Source organism: the organism of the source record quoted next, assembly GCF_019968955.1.
Source record: "MAG: Porospora cf. gigantea A chromosome Unknown PgA_NODE_133_length_35120_cov_353.694, whole genome shotgun sequence".
Taxonomy (NCBI): domain Eukaryota; phylum Apicomplexa; class Conoidasida; order Eugregarinorida; family Porosporidae; genus Porospora; species Porospora cf. gigantea A.
Window position 1 is genome coordinate 13,841 of NW_027151388.1, and position 21,280 is coordinate 35,120.

Sequence of the window (21,280 nt, forward strand, 5' to 3'; positions counted from 1 at the left end):
AAGTGTATCTCTCACGGACACATCCATCGATTTATGGGGTGTTTTGCTAAAAGAGGCGATTTCTGTCGTTAATTTTACGACTCGGTCGTGGGTGAGTTCCTGCTTTGGTTTTTTGTCTGCCTCTACCATCTTAAAGATGTTGCTGATATTCTTCGTCGCGCTCTTGATGGGTTTGCTGCTTGTGGGCTTTGGCCCTTGGGCTGACTCTCCCGCAGTTAATTTGCACCGGACCCTGAGTTACAGGAGGGTGCTCGTGAATAGCAGTGAGCCTACTCGGATATCTCGATACAGCCTCTTCCCCGTTTGGACTGGTCGAATTGATCCCAACGTCCAACACCAGATCGCCTTCAGCGCCGAATCTGTACGTGTTCGTGCCAGGCAATGGTGGCATCTACGACGACGGTGCATGCATGGGGTGGTGGATCAATAAGGCTGACCCTATGGGCTCCCACTCGTGGCGCCACCTAACTTTCGACTGGCTTCGGTTCCACGCGGCATTTCACCCGCGGATCGCGTCTGACGAAGTGGCTTTCATGCGGCACGCCTGGCAGACAATCAAAGACCAGATGCAGCAGAACTGTGGCCGAATAGTCTTTCATGCCCATTCCTTTGGAGCTCTCATACTTTTGGATTTCATGTCCCAAGAGAAGCTCTGGAGTGAAGGTGAGGTAATGAATCCTATATGACGCAGTGTCCATGATATTCATGACCAGCCCCGTGCTGAGACCCCATGCTCTTCTGGGAAATCCGCTGGCCGTGGATTACCGAATGACTGTGATGAGGAACGTTTGGGAATCCACCGCCTCATGCAGACCAAATTGCACGAAGCTTGTCGTATTACACCCTGGTCGGCAGGACCGGATAGTGCCATATCAGACGTCTAGACCGCCTGCTTGGTTCCGCGACGTCTTCGAATCGCACATGGCGAATATGGAGTTCATTCCCAATTTGTATCGTTCGGCAAGCCACGTGAACATACAGTTCTCCGAGCACACAATGCGCATTCTTCGGGAATTCTTCCGGCTACACCTTACAGACCACCAGAAAGCCCTATCGTTACTCTCTCCCAGAGAACGAAGGCAGCAGGCCAGGAACCTCGCCATCAGCCCTACAAAGAAGCTTCTGCCGCCAAACTCGCCGACACGTGTTCCCGCGAGGACGGATGTGGTGGCAATGGTTGTCAACCGGACACTGGATTGGGCGAACACTCGCCATCTTCAGTCCGATTTCGACGATAGGCGTCATGCGGTGACTTTATGGCGCGATGGAGCAGTGCTGAAGCCGTTACATGAGCAGCACTACCCTGAGACATACTGGGTTTGGCAGCTGGCAAAGGACAGCACAGTCCAGTTTGTGGCCAACAAGAACGTCATCTTCTGGACCCAGTCGCCGAAGGCTGTCGAGTACGACAGTCTTCCCCTCTGGGTCCCCCTAAAGGAGTTCGCTGAGTCTGTGATTCATTTGAACCGACTTCCCGGTACGACTGGTCTCCACATATGGACTACTGCAAACGTGCATGGGCTATTGTCGGTAGAACGTTGCCAATCCGGTACTTGCCAGATCACAGAGCAGCGGCTTGTGCGGAATCGCAGCTGGAGGCTGATGAAGGCTGGCGAGCACTCGGTGGTCACTGGTCGTTGGCTCGATTTTACACAGGCGCCTGCCGATTTCATTTTGACGTTGCTGCTACCGCCACAGGAAATCCCCAACGATGCGTTCGTGCGGATTGAGAGAGATGATTACTTCCCGTTTTTCGTTCGGCAGCACGTGTCTACGTTACTGCGCGTGATAGTGGTCGCCATAGCCGTGGTGGGGTCGCTGCAGGATCTGCCGGAAAAGATGAACTCTGGCGCAACGAGTCTTTCCCCATTCCCAGTTCTGCTACAGCTGTGCTTCATAGTATGTTTCGTCGTTGCGCCGTCGTTGTCGTCTGTGGTCTGGGCAATTCTCCTGGCGGCACTGGCAACACGCCGCTGGATTTGCTGCTGTTATGTGCTGTTGACTATCGAGCTGATGCCTCCCGCTCTGGGATCACTGATTTCGTTGGCGATTTACTACATGCCGTGTCCTAAGACGCTGCTTTTCGACAAGTCGTCTCATGGTGCTTATTTTGCATCGCTGGACTCTCGTCCGCAGCCGTTATTTCTGGACGTGCTCTGGTTGCACCCCCCTACAAGCATGATTTTCATGGTGGGGCTGGCTGTTCTGGGAGTCTCGGTGCAGCTGCCTACGAGACGGCATCCGTCCACCTACGACATCCTAGGAGGTGCTATGTGCATTGGCCTCCTTAGCGATCCGAACGATGGTCTGCTGCCTCTGTGTTTGGTGCTGCATTGCGAAGGCTTGAGATTGCGAAACGAAAGAGGAGAACTCATGGACATACGTCACCTGTCTCGGAACTGGAGTCCTCATATACTTGCGTGAGGGTTTCCCCAGCGTCGGTTAAGACCATCGTCTGGCCTGAGCACTTGTCAAGGGCGCATCCAGAATGTTGTCGGATCTGCTCTATAACGCCGATGTCGCGTCTTCCAAGACTTTGATGCAGGTCGATCATCCACTGCGCCACTTCAAGCTCACTCTCATCTTCGAGCTCCATGCTAAATCTCGTGGAGACCTCGTTGTATAGTAGGTCAGCCAAGTTGTCAACTGACCCGATCACCTGTTTACGAACATTCAGGTCAACGGTTCCGCGATCTCGGGCGCCTGTGTAAACTCTGTCAAAAAACACCTACAAGGATGAAACATTTCCACCAGCATGCCTTTTAGCTCATCCTTTTTCTGTCGGGAATTCCGACCGCCCCATCCGCCTTCGACTGCGAGAATCAGAGCGGTCCAGTTGTCGAGGAGAAGGCCTACGCCCTCCTCAAAGAATCCCCACAATCTCAACTGATTGGCGTCCATAATACTCGAATTACAACTACGATGGACTTTGGTAGCGTGGTCACTGAAAGCCTCCAGCAGATGGTTGCTGGAGAGGACGTGGAAAACGCCAACAATGTCCTGAAACAAGCTGGATCCGACCCCCAATTTCTGATTGCCCTGCTGCAGAATCTCACCGAGAACCCCAACCCCGAGGTCCGTAACCTGGCTACCATCATCCTGCGCAGACGGCTCGTGAAGGCGTGGGATCAGCTGACTGACCAGGACAAGCAGGTTTTCAGCACTCAGATCCTGATGCGACTCGAGCAGGAGCCCGTTCACAACGTTAGGCTCTGCGTTGCCCATTGCGTATCCGCCTGTGCCAAGGTGCAGTATTCAGTCTGGAAGGGGGATCTCATGCGTATCGTGGAGTCTCTGCTGAGCCAGTCCAACTCTCAGACCATGGAGGTCGGAGTTACAGTCCTGCAAGGGCTCTTCGACCACATCTCCGCTGACGAGATGCGATCCTACTTCGCCCATACCGTTCAGGCATGTCAAGCAGGCCTGCGCTCCAACGAAGCTGGCCTTACCTCCGCCTGTGTTCGGCTGGTGGAATGCCTCGCAGGGTTTGCTACGTCCAAAGAGGAAATCGGGAGCTTGCAGGGCTTGGTCGCCCCTCTGATCGAGGTCGGGCAAAAGTCTATGATGGACGATTCCTCAGACTTGATTCAATTTGTAATTGAGCTGCTGAGTAATCTGGCCGAGGGTCCGATCGTCTGCCCAGAAGCCGTTCCTGCCTTGCTGACTCTTATTGTCTCGACTATGACAGCTGATATTGAGATCGGTATCAAGCTCCAATCAGTGCACCTGTTGCGACAACTGTGTCGAAAGCGCTCCAAGCTTATCGTCGCCATTCCTGGCGCTGTGGATGGGCTCCTCGACGCGATTCTCACCTTCGGTTCAACGCCAAGTGATGTCGATGCGACGGACAGCGAGGAGACTCACCCGTGGACAGTGGCAGGCGAAGCCATTGACTCGATGTGCACTCTTTTGCCGGTCAAGCACGTCTACCCCAGCGTCATGCAACGGCTGCAGGCGCGACAGGCTTCGCAGAACCACTGGGACGTGCATATGGCTTTCTTCGGCCTGGGTGCCATAGCAGAGGGCTCCAGTGTGCAAATGACGAAGGACCTGCCGAATCTGATCCCTCTTGTTCTGGATGGCATCCAATCGAAGCACCAAACAGTACGCTCCGCTGCCTGTGTTGCTATCAGCAACATGGCTGTTTATCTGCAACCTGAGATTACAACCTACGGTATCCAGGCCTACAAGGCGCTGATGACGTGCCTAAAGAAGGAATGCGAGGAAAACTCTGCTATACAGAACGTCATTTGTGTTACACTAGAGATGTTCCTTACCGCCTGGGACGAGACGCCGACAGACGATCTTATCCCTTTGATGGAGGAGTCGTTGACGCTATTTAGCGGCGTTCTCCAGAAAGCAAGCAACGATCCCGAGCGAGTCAACGTCGTCGACGCCGTTCTTGGCGCTATAGGCAGCTTGGCGGCTGCCTGTAAGCATGCCATTGTGCCGTTCCTGCCAAGCATCGTAGAGATGCTCCAGCAAAAAGTGCGTTCACCTGTGGCGTCCACACGCAACAAGGCTATGTGGGGTATGGCGCACATTCTGAGCTCAATGGATCAAGAGACGTACATGCCATACCAATCCAAGTTCCAAGACCCCATCCTGGACATTCTGACCTCGCTGGCCCCGCAGGACCACTCAGAGAGCTTGGATCAGCCGGAGGAAGACAGTGAGCGCCACGAGGCCCGCGAAGCCTGCTACGCGTTCCTAGCTGCTCTTGCTGGAGTTCTCAAGGAGGACTTCGGGGGTCTGGTCAAACGTGTGGGTCCGTGGCTACTCGCTTCCCTCTTGTCTGGTGACGGCGTCAAACCCATTTTCGACGACCAACTGTCCAATCTTGCCGACCTTGACGAGGGCGACTCCATTGAGGACTTCCGCCATATCACGCAATTCGCTGTGGACATCGCAGCACTTGAGGAGCAGCAGGCAGCGCTACGATGCCTCTCCGCGATCTTTGAGAATGTGCCCATCCAACACACCACCGTACTCCTAGAGAAAACGTTAATGGCAGCGGATAATTTGTGTCAGGCCTTTGACGGCGAGGTCAGGAGACGTGTGGTTGACCTGCTGAAGGAGGTAATGGTGGCGATCCACAAAGGCTACCCTCCTATGTGGCTGCCGAAAGAGCTGCTCAGCAACCCTGAGGCACTCTACAGCACCGCGCTACGGATGTGGAAGCCCGGCATCTCCCCCTGCCCCACGCCGTTGACGTGCGAGTGTCAGGCTCTGTGGCTCGAGAAGGTCTGGCCGATCTTTGACGAGAGACTCCAAAACGAAGACGACAAGGAGGTCGTCACGGACGTGCTACTGAACGTCGGCGGACTTCTGGAAGCTATGGGGCCTGGGTTGTTGTGTCAACCTAATATCGTGGACCGAGTGTTCACAACCATAGAGGCCATTCTAAGCAGTGAGTTTACGTTGCTCGTGCCACTCAGATGCTCATGCGTGTCAGGATGATGATGAGGTCGAGCTCGACGACGAGGATGTCAGAGTGATTGAGGAACGACTTCATGTGGACACCGCAAATCTTTTAGCTGCTGTCGCACAGGTCATCGGTCCGCAGTTCGAAAGTTTCTTCGAGCGGATCCAACCACAGATTCTTACTCTCGCGAGGAACAAGGCACTCTCTTACATGGGCGTAGGCGCCTACGCCGAGGTAGTCCGGTATCTTGGTGTTCCTGCACTCAAGTATGTTGAACCTGTCCTACCTATCGCCGTCAGCAACCTTCGTGATGAGGAGGTTGCTGCCAGAAGGAACTCTTACTATTTCCTGGGTAATCTTGCTGATCTGTCGAAGATCAACCCCATGGTGCCTGGTCTTACTGCGGCTTTGGAGGAGGTGGTTCCGATCAATGCCAAGTACCTTGAAGAGAGTTATGTCGGTAATCTAAAGCTTGAGGAGGCACCGGCGGTAGACAACGCTGCGTCTTGTCTTGGTCGCATCCTCCAAGCTTTACCCCACGAGAAGTGCCCTGTGGATCTCGTGGTGCCGGCCTTCCTTTCCGCGCTGCCCTTGAAGGACGACTTTGACGAGACTCTTCCTGTGATAAGCACCCTCATCGCCATTTTCACCTGGCCGGTGTTCTCCCAGGTCGAGAAGCATTTGCAGACCACCATAAAGGCTTCCGTTCTTTGTCTCATTCACCCAGAGATGAGGAAAAATGCAACCGTGGAGTCTTGGTCTAGTCTAGAGGTTATCATGAAGAACGTTATTCAACGTCTCGGCATCAACCACCCCACGATCCAGGCCCTTGTTGGCGATGATGAGCTGGCCGGGAGTCCCAAGGCGGTGGCCTTGCTGGAGAGTTCTTTTTAGTGCGTGACTTCGTAACGGGAAATGAATTATGTATAATCCAATGTCAGATAAAACGCTGCATCAGCGCCGCTCAGCAGAGGTCGACAGCGCTCTAGAAAAAGGTTACTCGCTGCAGGGCGACGCCATATCGGGCTTGCAACCCATTGAGGTGGCGGACGACCTCCAAAGAAATGAGGTCGAGAATGTAATAAGGGAGCGCAACACGCTACTCGTTGAACTGCAAGCTGCAGAGGCGCTACAGCAAAGGATTCAACGAGAGAACTTCCAAACGGAGCTGGTATTCCGACAAACCATCAACGACCTCGATTTGCAGTTGAGAAAGGCCAGACGCGCTGCGTTCACCTTCGACACTGGCCCCTCGAAGGTAGTGGCGGTTCCTGCCACCAGCGACACGGAATTGTCATCTTTGAAGTCCGAGGGCCCAATAATACCTGACGCCAACGTCCCCATATCCCCAGTGCAGTGCTTTGCCGGTTTCGAAGTGCTGCTAAAAAGATACCTTGCGAACATTAACGACGACTCATTTGTTGCCACGCGAGCTACGGCCTTGGCCCAAGTCCTCAGGTGCCGATTACATAGATGCCGCACATTCTCTGCCGAGTGTGACTGGCCCCAGTATCACGCTCTCATCGTCAACATGCTGTTTCCAGGTCTGGAGCTCCTGGAGCAGGTTCTTGTGACCTGTGCAGTCCAACTGCAGCCGAATTTCGACATGCAGGAGTGGCTCGATGAATCGAGTGTCTACAAGCATACTCTGGTTGCAGGCCTAGAGATAGTGAACTACCGAGAAGGGCCGAATTTTCCCTCCGAGACGCCTCGTACTCCGCCCATGCTGATCGAGACGGTGCCAAACAAACTCGAGTCCCACTTCAATGCGGATCCAGAGTTCAGACCTGGCGTCTACCGGAGCTTGTATCGGTCTCTGGTAGATCACTACTCTGGCAAAGCATTACGAAGATAGTCATATTGGAGTGCTAAGTGTCACTAGGATGGAGTTTTGCCCTAATTAATGAGAACGTGGTCAGTTTTGCTCACCGTGACGTTAGCAGGCAGTTGCAAGCAGTGGACGGGTCCCGCGGTCGCGCCGGCCGTCAGTTACGGAGTTCTAGATGCCGTCGCTTTCTTTCTTAAGACCGGGTGCCGGCGCGACAATGTGATGGCAGTTGTGGTATGGGATCCTGCAAGCTTCCCTGGTGTCATCGCCAACCGATTTGACCAGGAATGGCCCCGTGTTAGGTGGCCCGTGGAGGCTCAAGACCCCAACTTGCAGACTGTGATGTGTCTGGAGAAGTCGGAGGTGGAAGCGCTGCCTGACTGTGATACCCAGCCATCGACTACTCTGGACTACAGCCCTGAGATATTCAACTCGTTGGGAGAGATCAACGTGGTAACCACGCCCTATTGGTACACAGGGCGCGCCACTCGGACCCTAAGCTTGAACATCATCCCAGAATCCCTTATCCGAACCGCCTTGGGGGAATTTAATAAGTGGGAAATGAGCGACCGCGCAGAGTGTCTAGACCGACTTCGGTACGACTACACTGGCGACATTGAGAACTTCCCCGCATGTAACAGTCCGCAGCCTCCGTTGATGCATTATTCACCGAGACTTCCACCTTCGTACAATGTGATGAGCTCAGAGTGGGCAGCGAATAACCTGCGTGCGTTGGCATGGTACCAGACAGGATATTACTTCTACTTGACCTGGCACACCTCGAACCCACAATGGCTTCGGTCAGCCTTGATACCCAAAGTCAGGGAGGCCCGGTACCAATTAAGCGGCTATGAAAACGATTCCTCCAAGTACTACAACATGACGGCAACCCGGATGGAGATTGATCGACACTGGGTGGTGAAGATGACCTGCTCAGACACTGCCCATGTTCGCGTAGACTACTCTGTCAACGGCAGGACCTTCACCGACACGTTTTGCCTTCTACAGTACACATGTGTGGAGGAGCCTGTCCACGCGGACACCAGCGTCGGCGTCGCCGACGCTGACTGGCTTTGGGAATACAGAGACGCCAGCCTACCGCCCTCTCCTCTGACGTTCAGTCCCCGCGACTTCATGCGCCACCTGTACATGAAAGATTATACCTTGGATCCCAACGATCGTCCATTTTATTTTGATGGCAGGTGGTTTGTTTGGGACTACCTGATGAAGATTCCTGTCGACTGGCGCCAGCGCAATAACAGGGATATGCAATTCAAGACGGTCTCAGTTCTCTTCTATGGCTGGTGGCCGTTGGAGCTGTTCTTTCCTCCGGATATCAACTGGGACCAGCGCGTAAGGCATGAAAAGGTGTGGGATCGCTGGGAGTGCATGCATGCTCTGACCCTGAATAACTGGTTTGCCAATAATTTCGACCACGAGATGATGCTGCATGAATGCGGCTTTCGACCTGACAGATACGCTCGCGGAGACCGCAAGAGCATATTGGAAGTGCGGCGAGACGTAAAGTGATTTTAGTTTAATTTTTCGTTTGCATACAAGAAATCTTCCGATGAGCCCACGCGGTACAGGTGGTGCACTTTGGCGTGGGGACGGGAGACACTGCCTCGCCCGAGTGATTCAGAAAGCCGAGATGCATCATCAAAGCTGTTGAGATGGCTTGAATTTGGCCTTGGCTGAAGAAAAAGAATTGCCCCGCCGGGAGGGTTTCCATACGCATTACAGCTTGCACAAGTTCTGTGACAATGGGAGGGTAACAGCCTTCGAAGATCTCCAGACTGTGAGCCAGTAGCGTTGACAGCTGAGGCCCTTCTTCCACTTCGGTTTCAGAAAGTATGTCAGCGGAAATCAAAAGGAACTCCAGAGCTAGGATCGCCTCAGGCTCTGCTTCCTTCAGGTGCGCCAGCGTAGACTGCAGGCCAAAAAAAGCTGATTCTACCTCTCCCAGATTCGACAAATGATGCAGCTTGAAGAGTGAAGCGCAGACGGCAACATTTCTGGCGTCCGGTTGCTTAACTCGTAGCAACTTCGTGGCGAAGCAGATCTCGTTTTTCAGGCCCAAAATGCCATGATCAAGGGAATGCAGCATCGGCTGCAGGAACAACGCGATCCGTGCCACTCGAGTGGAGTCGACTTGAGGGTCGAAGTTCGTCACGTCCTGCACTAGCTGGATTCTCAGTCTTAGCAGCGAGTACTGCTCTTCCCTAAGGAAGTCCAGGAGGTATCGGTAAGGAGCCGACAACCCTGGGTACAAGGACGTCAGATGTCTGAAGACGCACTTGAACTTCGTGTGCGCCGTCTGGAGCTTTTGCTGAAGGTGGGATGAGTCTTTGATCGTCTCCACCACGTCATACGCCTCCGAATCCGTTGCGGCCCAGTGGCGAGCTAGCTCCGTCATACATTGGAGCAACAACACGGCTGGAAAGGGGCTGACGTGGTACTGCATCTGGTGAGCTTTGTGTAGGAACTGTGTGGCCTCCGTGACGTCTCCATCGAGGAAGGCCGATATACCAGATCGGACCAACGAGCACTGGGGTCCTGTGAAACCTGAGGCATCCAGGGAGTCAAGGATCTGGGTGAGCTTCTCCTTGTTTGGCGGGTGTAGTTCTAGAACCAGCATAACCTCGAGGCTCATTGCAGTACTTCGACCGGCGGCCAACAGGCTGTATACGAAGCAGCAAACGCCTCACTATTCCACAAACAACCTTAAGCGCCTGAAGTTGGCTGTCTCCCAGAGGTACAGAACCAGGTGGTCAATATAAGGGGCGTCAAGATTCTCAACCTCTGCCAAGGTGGATTGGAACTCGGACACTGGCAACGACACCCATCTACCCGCGTCGGCCACCCTGTGTGGCAAGCTCACCAGCGCTGCAGCCGCACTGACCTCTTCAGCGTTAAATACACCGCGCAGCAAATACTTCTCTGCGATTTGCACTTGTGGCGCCGTTTCAAACCCCTGCCGGTAAAGCTCATTCGCACTTTCAAAGTTACCGAGAAAGTACTGCGCGTCACCTGCTACGCACTGCAAGCTTGAGAGTGCCAGAGGCTGGAGGTTTTCTTGGTACATGGCCGCCAGAGCGGCGTCCAGAAGTCTTTCGGAGATGTATCTGTTGCGTGACTGCATGTTGCCGCGGAAATAGAGGTGCTGGCAGCTCGAACCTCCGAGTATCTGTTGCGTGACCGCATGTTGCCATGGAAAAGGGATGTGCTGGCGCCCCAGCGCGCTGCTGGCTCCCCAACACAAAGGCTGTCATTCCTAGTTTTATTTTAATTCAAATTCTACGATGTGGTTCCGAACTGACACCAACAGGCAAGCCGCGAGGCCTCTGCTCTCAAGACAAGAGGCTCCACCACCAATGACTCCGGATACGCGGTCAATGCCCGCGATGGTAGCTCCACCAATGACGAACCGCAACGATCACACTTATGAACCTGCGACGCGAACGGGCTACGCAGGCCCCTGGCCACCGAGCAAGCCAGCGGGATTCGTCGCCTCCGGCGAATACCTTGACCCCTGCGAAACTGGGTCCCGCCCCAACGAGAATTCTCGTTACGAAAAGGATAAAATCACTCGGGAGCGAGTGGCTCATCTGATGGGACTGCGGTCTCAGTACTCCCCGCAGAGCAGGGGGGATTGGGTGCTTCAAGCGTTCAAACGTTGATAGCGATCTTTCAAGAAATCTGCAGTCTTCACGAAAAACACCTCAATGTTTGGTAACGCGGAATAGCTTGACTCAGTGTGGAGTCGTTGAAATTGTGGCGTTACCTTGGTTTAGTTGGGCGGTGAGGGCGGGTGCCTTGTCAAGTCGTGCTTACAGCCAAAATCAATAAAGATACGACCCGTATCTAATGTCGGACCCCATCTAAACCGAACCAGATGATGTCTAACGTCGATATCCGCCTGTATTGTGCAAACCCAGTCTGCGTGTCAGGTCTGGTCAACTTTATGAATCCTGGATTTGATGCCACCCAAGTTCTCCGACGCGCAGAAGAAGGTGATCGCTGCCCTACCGCTGCCAGAACCAAACCTGGCCCGGGGAACCAATCTCCGCAACTGGTGTTTCACCCAGTTTGAAATATTCGACGAGAAGGAGACGCACCCGCACAACCCACACATATGGTACGACTCGCAGCCAAAGGTCCGTCGCGTGGTTTTCCAGCTGGAGGAGTGCCCTCGCACGAAGACTTTGCATTTCCAGGGTTACCTGGAACTCAACGTCTCCGTAAAAATCTCCTGGCTTCGTGAACATCTCTCTCCAGGGGCCTACTGGACGGCGCGGTGGTCGAAGCTGGCTTCGAAGGCGGTCGGATACTGCACGAAGGTGGAAAGTAGGCATCAAGGCAAGATGTCCGGTCCCTTTTTTTACGGAGTGGAATCCCCGAAACCCAAGCAGAAAAAATCTTACACTGTGGAAGATGTGATGCGTGACTGCCGTTGCCTCAGTCTCCGAGAGCTCATAGAGACGCAGCCCGCAGCCTACCTGAGATGGGCACACCACATGAATAAAGCTCGACAAGTGATTCTCGCGGAGATGGCGCATCAGAAGCCTCTTTGCCTGTGGTTTTGGGGCAGTACCGGAGCCGGAAAATCAGACTTCATTAGTCGCGTCGTCCCTGACGACGCGACCATACGCAAGCCGCTTGAGAACTCCACGTTCTTCGAAGGCTACGACCCTGTACAACACCGCTGTCTGGTATTTGAGGACTACAGGGAGAAAACTTATCCATTCAACCTCCTCATGCAGCTAGCGGATCATGAGCCGCCCCTGCTGTCCCAAAAGGGGTCATCCATGCCTTTTCGCTCGGACGTCATCGTGGTTACCACGCGGAGGTACATCTCTGCAACTTTCAAAGTGAGTTTCTGGGGAGTGTGTCAGCAGGCCTCTGAACCTGACGAAGATATGCGACAACTCCAGCGCCGCTTCGTGCAAGTGGAGTTTCCCATTCACAAGCCCGTCTTCGTCTTGCTGGTGGACCGTGTGACTCGGAGGATGTGGCTGGGATCGGTCATGCGACAGAAATATGACCCCGCTGTTCACGGAGCGCAGGATCCCGAGACGCTCGAGCCCGCCAAAGCCTGCTTCACGTCCTATGTGGCCGACCTCCGATCCAGAGGAAGGGAGAAAAGGCGATGGTTTTTCGCCCTAGCCACCAACGCGGCTTGCCCAGAGCCCCTTCCACTCCCTCCCCTGAAGGTCCTCAACCTACCAGGCATTGACGAGTTCTGTTCTCTGGCTTCGGAGAGGGGACAGACAGTGCCAGACGACTACGTCGCCTTTGTCAAGCAGAGCGATGAGAGGTGAGAGTTTCCCTGATGCCACACAGACGGACGCTGTTCAAAGAACTCGTCAGGGCCATGGACCAGAGCCACCTTCCGCCAAACGACCGCGACCCGTTAGATGATTGCGTATGGTAATCTCACGTTCCTCAGCTCCATTAGATGTGTAATCTCACGTTCCATTAGATGTGTATGGTAATCTCACGTTCCTCAGTTCACACCTGTTAGATGATTGCGTATGTACTAATGAACTGTTAGTTCCTCAGTTGTGTGTTCACTAATGAACTGTTCAGACACATGCAGTCTCGACATTGGGTTCGTCAGTCGGAGGAGTCGCCTCAGGAGTGACCGTCTCCAGCTTCTCTTTCTCCACGAAGGGCGGGTTCATCGCCATAGTATTGATGCACTTGGTGTAACTGAAAGACTCACTGGATCCGTCCTCCTTTCCTAGCATAAAGCACTTGAACTTGTCGTTTTCCTTGCTCTCCGGGTGCCATTCAACCTTCACACTGACAGCCCCCTGGGCTTTAGCGGGCTCAGGGTGGTACTTGAGCAAGTCAAGAATTACTGGCAAAGCAGATGCCTTCACTTCTGTTCCAGGCGAGTAGACCTCCAGCATTTCACGACAGTTCTTGCGGAACTCATTTATTGATGGGAAAACTTTCCCCCCCAGAATGATTGGGTTGAGAGGGACGTTCGAGGGACGCAGTTTTTTGCGGAGGCCGGCTGGGAGACGTACGTCAAAGAATTCGTGCGCCTGCATCTGATCATGGACAACCGTGACGTTGCACTGAGCACCGTTAAGTGTAACGGTCTTCAGATTTTCGGTAATCCACTGGACGTCCTCAGCAAAAGGACGCAACAAGGCAAAACACCGACCATCCGCTCCAGGAGAGGCAATGAAGTTGACGCTGACATGGTCGTGCACCTCGTTCAGAGCCGCCTTGATTTCCGCCCACGACACCTCCGATGGAGCATCGGTCACGCAGACGAGGACGCCGTTGGCGTGGATACGCATCTGCTGGCGCTCTTTGGGCTTTCGGGGCTCTCTCTTCTTGCGCGGCTCGTATGCTGGTAGAAGTTCTTCAGATCGGATCGCCAATCTGTCTTCTCGCACAATGAGAGAAGAGCCCTGAATAGACTCCAAGATGTCTTCGGGTGTGGCCTCAAGGTCCTTCACCTTCTTGCAGCTAGTGATGCAATCGATCGGCAGCCAGCGTTCCTCAGTCTCTCGCATCTTATCCTGGAAGAACTTGTCATGCACCAAGTTCTTAGCGCTGAAATAGTAGAGGACTTGTCGTCGAATGCATTCAAGCAGGTCGTCCCTGGTGTCGGGCTTCACACGCTTACTGTCAGGCGTTTCAGATGCGTCCAACTCCCTCTTCATCTGATTTACCGATTATTCGCAGGCAGTACCGCCCCCCACATCCTACTGCACTATCGTACTTCACAGCATATCACATCCTTCGATTCTCAATACCACGCGCTACATCTCCCACGACTTCGCAAGTTGCCCCTCGGGAGGTTCCGCGTTCTCGGCGTAGTTCTTTTGTTGGACCTCGGCCCAGTTGGTTGAAAGAGACGTTCCAGAGGACTCCACGTACGACTTCATCATCGCGCGCTGTGTATCGGGGTCTGCGTCGTTATACAGCTTTCGAAAGAAGGCCATGGACTTGTCGCCAGTATTAAACGCATCGTCCTCCACGACCTCCTCTTTGAGTAGCTTGTCCCAGTCGCGGACTGTGCCCGCTGTGGCGTCGGATTGAGAGACAGAATTAGCTGGCTGCAGCGAGTGCTCCAAGGACGGCCACAAGACGCCGGGAGTCCTTTTGGCCAAGCTGATTTCCACCTTGTAGGGAGACACCCTCCATGAGCTATTCGCCGGCATAACCCCATCGTACAGCCTTGCAACAGCCAAGATGAACGGCGTGTCGTTGACAACGTTTACAGTCAACGAAGTCTCTTCGATTTTCACATCCACATTTTCCGTCAGTAGACCCTTTAGGTAGATCGCGACTTCTATTTTCGCCGTACTTTGCGAGAAATCCCACCTGACCATCGATAAAAAAATACAAATTTGGGGAATGATCATATGGTATCCGGCGAACGGTGCTTTCATTGTGTCAGCTTCGTCGAATGGTTATTAAATCTTCACAACACTTCTCACACTAACTCAGGTTTTTTTCCGAGGCTATTCATGGACTGCACTCTGGCACAGGCTTATGCTCCCGGGGCCCCTCTCTGTGTGCACCGACTCCTGACGCCCCCTACGTATGTGCATTTCGAGTGGGAGACACGCGGGGCGAGTCATCCAGACTTCCTACATGGGACCCCCACGACAAACCGCTGGTAGATCTGATCTACGGATGGCTGAGGCGACTCTGGACTGCTGGAGTGTTCACATTGGACTCCGAGATCGGGGAGCTGGCTGTCGTGAACCCCGAGGAGCGATTCTGTGTGGATTTGACAGGGGTCTGGTCCACCTGGGCAGCCAATAGGCACTACAGAAAACGGGCAGGGCGATTCCGGCTGTCCTGTGATGTTTTGAGTGTCTCGACAGCCCTGAGAGTGTGCAGGGCCTGTCATCGGGAGCGCCTGGGGGGTGCGCTACCCCTCGAAAGGCTGGAACGGCTTGGACGGGAGACCCAGGACCACGGCTGGATAACAGAGCGGCTGATCACGATGCTGGAGCGGTTATCCAAGGACCCGAACACATCTCTTTCCATCCACACCTTTGAGTTGTGGACAGCAGATACATCTCCAGAGCTCGCCGCCCTTTCAGTCGGGTTCGCGGTCGGATGCGTCTTCCACGACCTCACCGCGGGCACACCACTTTGGAGTCAAGAGGGTGCCGGAAGTATCCTCATTAGAGCTGTTGGGCTTACGCTCGCCAACGCAGGATTTACGTTGTGGTACTGGGGCATCGAAGTTCCGTATATGAGAGCTTACGACAACGCTGTGTCCCTGTCAAGACTTGCCTTCTTGAAGAAGTGGCAACAGCAGCTGCAAACAGGCGAAATTGAACACTGTGAGCCCTCGACAAAGAGCTTCACTGCTTCCAAAACGGAATCTGATCACCAATGGGTCTGGCTTCCCCAAGGGCACTGCCGTCTGGCCGACTCCGAACAGCTCACCACGCACAGAATGCAGAGGGCGGCGGGACTGCTGCAACTGGACGGCAGCTGTCCTAAGCGATCTTTACTGTCGTCTCTCGGTCAGCAAAATGGTGTGGCAGCCTCCAGCGGCGATATCCACAGTCCTGAGGAACTGAGGAGTGTCTACAAGCGAAGGCCGGCAGTAGGAGTCTTCTCCAAAGCAGGTGATAGCGTACTTCTTGTATAGACTGCGTTGATTGTAGTAACTCCACTGGTACTCTGCATGACACCGCACTACTGGCGAGTTTTGAGTGAAGGTGGACCTGCCAGAAGCACCATAGACGTCGCAGCGGGAACCGCCGACGACGACGACCTCGCCGTCTGAAAGCAGGAAATAGGTCCTGGGCGTCCTGGCTCCTTTGGCGGTAACCACTTTCATGAAGTGCACGTCACGGCGATTACGCAGCAGCGGCACCAGTGTAGGGCAAGGAAACACCTCGAAGTGTGGCAGTTGTGCCGCAGGTTTCTTCAGCAGCAAAAGTCCAGGTAGGTACTCCCGTGGCAATCCGAGCTGCCCCTCGTGGTTGCTACCCCAGGCGTAGACTTGCCCGTCGGAGGACCTGCCAAAGCTTGTGGTTGCTGTGTAACGCATGCGCAGCGCTCACCTCCTGCGTGCACGGACTCTGCGTGCATAACCAGAGACATCGGCACTCGCCGGAGCGGCGGGACGACGTTGCTGCCTTCCATTCTGTAGGCTTGGGTGAATATCGCCGCCAACTGCGCCGCCTGCGGAACATTTGACCCTGTCGCGGCGCAGATGTTGCCTTGGGCGCACTTCTGAAGGAGCGGCCTTAGGCTTCGGGTCGACGCAGCGCGGGTGCTCTCGCGCCAGTTGACCGTTGAACCCAGAGCTATCCATTTGAAGTCAAAGAGAGCCAGCTTAACACTCTCTGTGTTCACAACCGCCTCACAAGACAACGAGGGAAGCTCGTTGACCTCCACTTCACTTTGGCCCGAAAGACCTGGATGGAGCCCTAGCTGGCCTCCTTCATCAAGGCCAGCAGCAAATATACAGGTCAGAGGCGGTGTTGGAAGGTGGTTCTCGTCAGAGGCGAGAACCTCCACATGATACAGCGGGAACGGAGGCTTGACTCTCATCTCGGCGAGAAACAGTGAATGACTCTCACCACAGGAGGCGTCAACGAAGGTCAATGCCGCCGGCATAGGATGGGGCGCACGCACGTTTAAGAGGAAGCTGAAGGTATAGGGATCCAGCACGAGGTTGCAGGTGTAAGCTGCCAGGTATCGCCAGGCATCCCGTAACGGCTCGACATTGAAAAATCCATCTCTCGTGGCCGGGAACTCCAAGATGTTAAGGGGTGTCGGCTTGATGACGAGCTCAGGATCTCCAGGCATTCCCAGTTGCCCAACCTCATTCTTGCCCCAGACGTATACGTGTCTCTGGCGAGTAATACAAGCCGCGTGCATGACACCGCAGGATACCGAGACGACTGGCTCGGGAATGGGGACTTGTCGGGGATACGAGACTACACAGTCAGCCTCGTACCCCAAACAGTTGTCTTCATGGGAACCCCAGGAGAAGAGTTCACCCGTCTTCAATACAGCGGCAGCGAATCGTGCGCCACAAGCGATGGAGTCGACAACGCCTCGAAGTGTGACTTCTCTCCACAGACCTACGCTACTCGCGGTAGGGGCCCCTTTGAACTGATAGCGGCGCCGCTTCAGCTCGCCAGCAAATGGTATGTGGTTTTCTGTTGACCATACACTACCTAGACGTGTAAGGGCCAATGTGAACTCCTCTCCGGCCGCCACCTCTCGAAGCAAGTTGCCCGAAACAGGAGACGAGAGGAAGCCCCAGTGCTGGACCCACCAGGGTGATACTCCCAACGCATTGCGCCTTGACTCCTCCTCTCGAATTTGAGGATCTGCGGAGCGTATTACCGGGTCAACAGCGTCGAACACGGGTGGTCCCATCCCCAACTGCCCTGCGGTGTTGAGTCCGACACCAAGCAGCGGCCTTCGGTCGCAGAGCAGAGGCAGCAGCTGCTGGATGAGCTTCTGAAGTCTGATGCTGAAGACTGGGGGCATCTCACCTGGACGTCGCTTCCGAAAGCGAAGTACTCTTGACGAAGGCACCGTCGCAGCTGTGGCCACCAAGCCGGTACGGAAGCATCATCATTCGAATCCACTCTGTGGCAGCTTCTGTTCGGGGAAATGTGCTGGAGATGTCCACTTCCAATGCTTGAACGACGACCTGTTGCACGACGGGAGGCCATCCGTCGCTCTGATTGAAAATGGCCACTGGAGTGCCCTCCCCTATCGGAATGTCAGCTGCACCAAGGCGTAGAGGGTTGTTCGGGTTCATGAGGGTAACACATCTGTGTCCACGATTGACGATTCTCACAGCGACAGTCCGAGCCACATGATCTGGGCAACCTGCGCGTCTCCAACCGCAGCTGCAGCCTGTCTAAGTAGTAAAAGCACTGGGAGTTAGATGCGGCTGAAGTCCCTACGAAATGTAGACATGGCGATTGGGAAAGGAGAATCAGCGTACTGGAGTCTCGGGACGAGAGTTGCGCAAGCGCAGTCCATGATCCGCATTAGCGCTCCCTGCGCAAATCTCTGTTGGAAAACACGAAGGAGAGCCTGCGTCAGCGATTTCAAAATAGCGGAGGTTTCCGACTCAGGAGTTATTAGTCGCAGGATATCTGCTATGTCAGAGTGCATCCAGGAACCAGCATCGCCTGGGTATAACAGGAGAGCCACGAAGCACACAGCCAGGGCTCGCTCTGGCTGAGGCATCTCGATCCATGACCCTGACAGAGGTATCCGTCGCTGGAGTCGCCGAAGAATTCCGCCGATCTCAGAGCTGGTATCGCAGGAAGAGGCATCCTACCGAGCTGGGGCGACGATCAAGGCAGCGAGCGGGAGTCCTCGAGAGGCACGCCTCATTATTGGTCTTATTGCCCTTTTGGCCGGTCACACAGATCACTTGAACGCCTCGTTTGACAAAAAAGACCTACGTGCGATATCATTGCGGTAAAGATTTGAAAGAAAAAAACGAGCACTATTCGAGGTCTCTCCGCCGACCACACACACCAAAGCCAGCAAGCGGCACAAACGCCGTGTCTGCGTCCACAGCAGGCACCCGTTGGGCTGCGTGTTCCATTCCGGACCAATCTAACGGCCCTGAGTCGGCATCGGAAACTGAGGTTCTTGACTGGGAATCACTGGTAATTTCTGGACCGGATACAGGATCGTCTGACGTCTCGTCAGTCGCGGACTTCTCGAGGAAGCTGACCTCCTCCCCATCGACTAGAAGCTCTCTCAGCTTGCTCATGGCCGGAGGCTTCACTGCCGCCGTCAGCTCTCTCCTAAAGCGCTGCAGGTTGGGAGCGAAGAAGAAATCGGTGGGGGTTGGCTGCTCCGGAAGCGTCGCCTTCCCGGTGAATGTTGTCAGTACACACACTTCACCAGGTGAGGACGGAGCAGTGGTGGGATTCACGTCCGAGTCAGCCTTGAGATCGTCCTGTGTAGCAGCTTTAACAGGGGGAGGATCGGGCTGTGGGTTGGCCATTCGCGCTAACATCTCTTCCTTGCTCCCGATTGCGTACACAAAGCCTAGAATCCGCCGTAAATCTGGCTGGTCCGACCTCGCTTCAAGCAGCAGCTGCGCGCTGTACCCTGCGACGTCACTGATAACCAACTCAGCGGCGCTGTGATGGCGGGGCTGTGATGGCCCTCTGGGTATTTTGTTTGCTCGGCGAAGGATGTCACCCTTCACCGCGCGCTCCCAACGACGTGCATATAGGAGGCTTGCGAGTGCCGTGCTTGTTAGTGGCACGCCAAGGAAGAACAGACCACCACTCGACACCGATTCAATGGCCCAGATGCTGCATTGGACCGCGCTCCTCAAGTCGTTTCTCACGCCAGTGACAGACTTATTCATCTCCACAACTGAGTCGTGGTGTGCTCCCATCATCGCAGCCTGATCCAGCATGAGCTGCCGAACGAGCTCGGCGGTGTCTTTGAGGTACCGAGCGGTCAGAGCAGAATCCTTCGCTTCTAAAATCCACTTGGCCGCGCGACAGCTGCTACCATGGGCTCTCACTAACCACCTCGCCGTGGGAGCAACACATGCCATGGCGAACATCGTCGCCAGGGTGTAGGCCGACGATAGGAGCAGCGAGAGCAGCACGACTCTGTGTGGCACCTTTGCGGGCGCTATCGATAGGAGGCACCGAAGCCCCAGAGTCAACAGAACAGGAAGCAAAACTCTACTCAGTCGTGAAAATCGCTCCGTAGACACCAATTGAAATGAGCTGCCGCGCAGGCTTCGAGCCAGCGCAGACGGTGCCAACGCTGCTACCCCGAAGGTCTCTGACACCACCTCACAGTACTGTCGCATGTTACGAGGGAGAACGGGGTCTGGGACGTGTTTAGTACCTTCGGACTCGTCGGAGCTCCAGTCCTTTTGAGGTCGCATGCAAGAAATTTTGTAGATTCGACAGAAAGGAGCTTAGGAGCAAATGATGCTGTCTCACAACTGAGACGACACCCGAGATCAAGCAGGTGCTCCCTCCATTCAAATTCATTGCTAATGTAGGGGGATTAATACTGATCTGTTGGGATTGCTAACACCAGGTCACTGTAGTCGAACGAATCTCCATACCGTAAGGAGTTCGCCGGGGGCCGCCCGACGACCAATGCGAGTCGCTGAGTAGCCACACTGCTGCATCGATCGTGCCACCTCTAAAGGTCGATTCCTTCCCTCCAATAACAAAATTAGCTCCCGAGTTGAGGACGCGATCCGCTCGAGGAACTTGTCGATGATCTCCCTGCCGTCTTTACCTCCCGCGAATGAGGCGTAAATGCCCCCACGGGCAAGCTCTTCAGGGTCAGAGGGAACGTAGGGCGGGTTGCAGAGAGCTCTGGAAGCAGTCAGCCGACGGTTTCGTTCGTGCGTAATTTTACCTAACCTAGAACCTGGCTGAAGTTTCTTACTTGTCCATCGTCCAGTCCCGCAGAAATCCTGTGGAGTAGTCACCCAAAATGAGATCGTCCACTGAGGACCTGTTCATCGCGAAGGTTTCTGACGTGACGGTCAATGCGGCGGGATTGATGTCTATGGCCAAGTGCAGGGATCGGGGGTTAAGGAGGGCGTGGGTGCAAAGAACGACGCCAGAACCGCTCCTGGGTATAGTATAGACAAGGATGTAAATACAGAAAAGGGCACCATAATTAAGTAATCCTACCCAATTTCCATGACGGCATCCTGTGTTTTATTCGGCTCCAGCATATCACACAGCAGAAAGGAATCCTCAGCTGGCTCGTAAACCTAGAAACACCATTGAAAACATGCGATGGTCGATTCGTACTTTATCTCGCCTCCATCCCCGAAAGTGGTCTAGTTTGACTTTCCTGTCCATTAGATGACGTTGTCTAGTCTCTAGAAAAGGATCATTTCTATGCCACAGTTTAGCGCAAACTCTGTGCACGGTTGAGAATGCCAAAAGACAGAGTAGGAATGATCCAACAACTGTTTCAACAACTGTTGCTGTGGACATAAACTATGTCGACTAACACTTGGAGATGATTCTTATACCATCTTCAGG

The 21,280-nt window shown here is 54.3% G+C and overlaps 13 protein-coding genes across 21 annotated transcripts; 7 read left to right on the forward strand and 6 right to left on the reverse strand.

Annotated features, from left to right (window-relative positions):
- Positions 1 to 136: 136 nt before the first annotated feature.
- On the forward strand, positions 137 to 2,626 carry KVP18_000914 (uncharacterized protein; the record flags this gene model as incomplete). Of its 3 annotated transcripts, XM_067950431.1 has the most annotated exons (4): positions 137 to 263; positions 292 to 663; positions 692 to 2,420; positions 2,488 to 2,626. In XM_067950431.1, the coding sequence occupies 4 exons, from the start codon at positions 137 to 139 to the stop codon at positions 2,624 to 2,626; spliced, it is 2,367 nt and encodes a 788-aa protein (XP_067812990.1). The 3 variants fall into 3 exon arrangements, with proteins under 3 accessions (XP_067812990.1, XP_067812992.1, XP_067812991.1); XM_067950433.1 differs by lacking the exons at positions 137 to 263; positions 692 to 2,420; positions 2,488 to 2,626 and having other exon boundaries at positions 411 to 686; XM_067950432.1 differs by lacking the exons at positions 137 to 263; positions 292 to 663; positions 2,488 to 2,626 and having other exon boundaries at positions 706 to 2,424.
- Positions 2,627 to 2,922: 296 nt separating this feature from the next.
- On the forward strand, positions 2,923 to 6,319 carry KVP18_000924 (uncharacterized protein; the record flags this gene model as incomplete). Its single annotated transcript, XM_067950447.1, has 2 exons — positions 2,923 to 5,410; positions 5,439 to 6,319. The coding sequence occupies 2 exons, from the start codon at positions 2,923 to 2,925 to the stop codon at positions 6,317 to 6,319; spliced, it is 3,369 nt and encodes a 1,122-aa protein (XP_067813006.1).
- Positions 6,320 to 6,347: 28 nt separating this feature from the next.
- KVP18_000920 (uncharacterized protein) lies at positions 6,348 to 7,280 on the forward strand (the record flags this gene model as incomplete). 2 transcript variants are annotated; one of them, XM_067950441.1, is made up of 1 exon in its annotated part: positions 6,348 to 7,280. In XM_067950441.1, one exon carries the CDS (start codon positions 6,348 to 6,350, stop codon positions 7,278 to 7,280), a length of 933 nt encoding a protein of 310 aa, XP_067813000.1. The 2 variants fall into 2 exon arrangements, with proteins under 2 accessions (XP_067813000.1, XP_067813001.1); XM_067950442.1 differs by having other exon boundaries at positions 6,360 to 7,280.
- Positions 7,281 to 7,328: 48 nt separating this feature from the next.
- KVP18_000915 (uncharacterized protein) lies at positions 7,329 to 8,783 on the forward strand (the record flags this gene model as incomplete). The annotated part of the gene is made up of 1 exon (XM_067950434.1): positions 7,329 to 8,783. The coding sequence occupies one exon, from the start codon at positions 7,329 to 7,331 to the stop codon at positions 8,781 to 8,783; it is 1,455 nt and encodes a 484-aa protein (XP_067812993.1).
- Positions 8,784 to 8,790: 7 nt separating this feature from the next.
- On the reverse strand, positions 8,791 to 10,395 carry KVP18_000913 (uncharacterized protein; the record flags this gene model as incomplete). Of its 3 annotated transcripts, XM_067950429.1 has the most annotated exons (2): positions 8,791 to 9,934; positions 9,962 to 10,395. In XM_067950429.1, 2 exons carry the CDS (start codon positions 10,393 to 10,395, stop codon positions 8,791 to 8,793), a joined length of 1,578 nt encoding a protein of 525 aa, XP_067812988.1. The 3 variants fall into 3 exon arrangements, with proteins under 3 accessions (XP_067812988.1, XP_067812989.1, XP_067812987.1); XM_067950430.1 differs by lacking the exon at positions 9,962 to 10,395 and having other exon boundaries at positions 8,791 to 9,906; XM_067950428.1 differs by lacking the exon at positions 8,791 to 9,934 and having other exon boundaries at positions 9,961 to 10,395.
- A 160-nt stretch (positions 10,396 to 10,555) lies between these two features.
- On the forward strand, positions 10,556 to 10,933 carry KVP18_000907 (uncharacterized protein; the record flags this gene model as incomplete). The annotated part of the gene is made up of 1 exon (XM_067950416.1): positions 10,556 to 10,933. The coding sequence occupies one exon, from the start codon at positions 10,556 to 10,558 to the stop codon at positions 10,931 to 10,933; it is 378 nt and encodes a 125-aa protein (XP_067812975.1).
- Positions 10,934 to 11,233: 300 nt separating this feature from the next.
- Positions 11,234 to 12,687, forward strand: KVP18_000912 (uncharacterized protein; the record flags this gene model as incomplete). 2 transcript variants are annotated; one of them, XM_067950426.1, is made up of 2 exons in its annotated part: positions 11,234 to 12,570; positions 12,597 to 12,687. In XM_067950426.1, 2 exons carry the CDS (start codon positions 11,234 to 11,236, stop codon positions 12,685 to 12,687), a joined length of 1,428 nt encoding a protein of 475 aa, XP_067812985.1. The 2 variants fall into 2 exon arrangements, with proteins under 2 accessions (XP_067812985.1, XP_067812986.1); XM_067950427.1 differs by lacking the exon at positions 12,597 to 12,687 and having other exon boundaries at positions 11,234 to 12,574.
- A 151-nt stretch (positions 12,688 to 12,838) lies between these two features.
- KVP18_000918 (uncharacterized protein) lies at positions 12,839 to 13,936 on the reverse strand (the record flags this gene model as incomplete). The annotated part of the gene is made up of 1 exon (XM_067950437.1): positions 12,839 to 13,936. The coding sequence occupies one exon, from the start codon at positions 13,934 to 13,936 to the stop codon at positions 12,839 to 12,841; it is 1,098 nt and encodes a 365-aa protein (XP_067812996.1).
- A 99-nt stretch (positions 13,937 to 14,035) lies between these two features.
- Positions 14,036 to 14,608, reverse strand: KVP18_000925 (uncharacterized protein; the record flags this gene model as incomplete). Its single annotated transcript, XM_067950448.1, has 1 exon — positions 14,036 to 14,608. One exon carries the CDS (start codon positions 14,606 to 14,608, stop codon positions 14,036 to 14,038), a length of 573 nt encoding a protein of 190 aa, XP_067813007.1.
- Positions 14,609 to 14,746: 138 nt separating this feature from the next.
- Positions 14,747 to 15,740, forward strand: KVP18_005263 (uncharacterized protein; the record flags this gene model as incomplete). The annotated part of the gene is made up of 3 exons (XM_067949664.1): positions 14,747 to 14,835; positions 14,865 to 15,577; positions 15,679 to 15,740. 3 exons carry the CDS (start codon positions 14,747 to 14,749, stop codon positions 15,738 to 15,740), a joined length of 864 nt encoding a protein of 287 aa, XP_067813011.1.
- Positions 15,741 to 15,747: 7 nt separating this feature from the next.
- On the reverse strand, positions 15,748 to 18,467 carry KVP18_000911 (uncharacterized protein; the record flags this gene model as incomplete). 3 transcript variants are annotated; one of them, XM_067950425.1, is made up of 5 exons in its annotated part: positions 15,748 to 16,283; positions 16,310 to 17,730; positions 17,759 to 18,043; positions 18,070 to 18,148; positions 18,179 to 18,467. In XM_067950425.1, 5 exons carry the CDS (start codon positions 18,465 to 18,467, stop codon positions 15,748 to 15,750), a joined length of 2,610 nt encoding a protein of 869 aa, XP_067812984.1. The 3 variants fall into 3 exon arrangements, with proteins under 3 accessions (XP_067812984.1, XP_067812983.1, XP_067812982.1); XM_067950424.1 differs by lacking the exons at positions 17,759 to 18,043; positions 18,070 to 18,148; positions 18,179 to 18,467 and having other exon boundaries at positions 16,310 to 17,753; XM_067950423.1 differs by lacking the exons at positions 15,748 to 16,283; positions 16,310 to 17,730; positions 17,759 to 18,043; positions 18,070 to 18,148 and having other exon boundaries at positions 18,156 to 18,467.
- A 265-nt stretch (positions 18,468 to 18,732) lies between these two features.
- KVP18_000916 (uncharacterized protein) lies at positions 18,733 to 20,151 on the reverse strand (the record flags this gene model as incomplete). Its single annotated transcript, XM_067950435.1, has 1 exon — positions 18,733 to 20,151. One exon carries the CDS (start codon positions 20,149 to 20,151, stop codon positions 18,733 to 18,735), a length of 1,419 nt encoding a protein of 472 aa, XP_067812994.1.
- A 514-nt stretch (positions 20,152 to 20,665) lies between these two features.
- KVP18_000927 (uncharacterized protein) lies at positions 20,666 to 20,964 on the reverse strand (the record flags this gene model as incomplete). Its single annotated transcript, XM_067950450.1, has 2 exons — positions 20,666 to 20,858; positions 20,921 to 20,964. 2 exons carry the CDS (start codon positions 20,962 to 20,964, stop codon positions 20,666 to 20,668), a joined length of 237 nt encoding a protein of 78 aa, XP_067813009.1.
- Between the last annotated feature and the right edge of the window lie 316 nt (positions 20,965 to 21,280).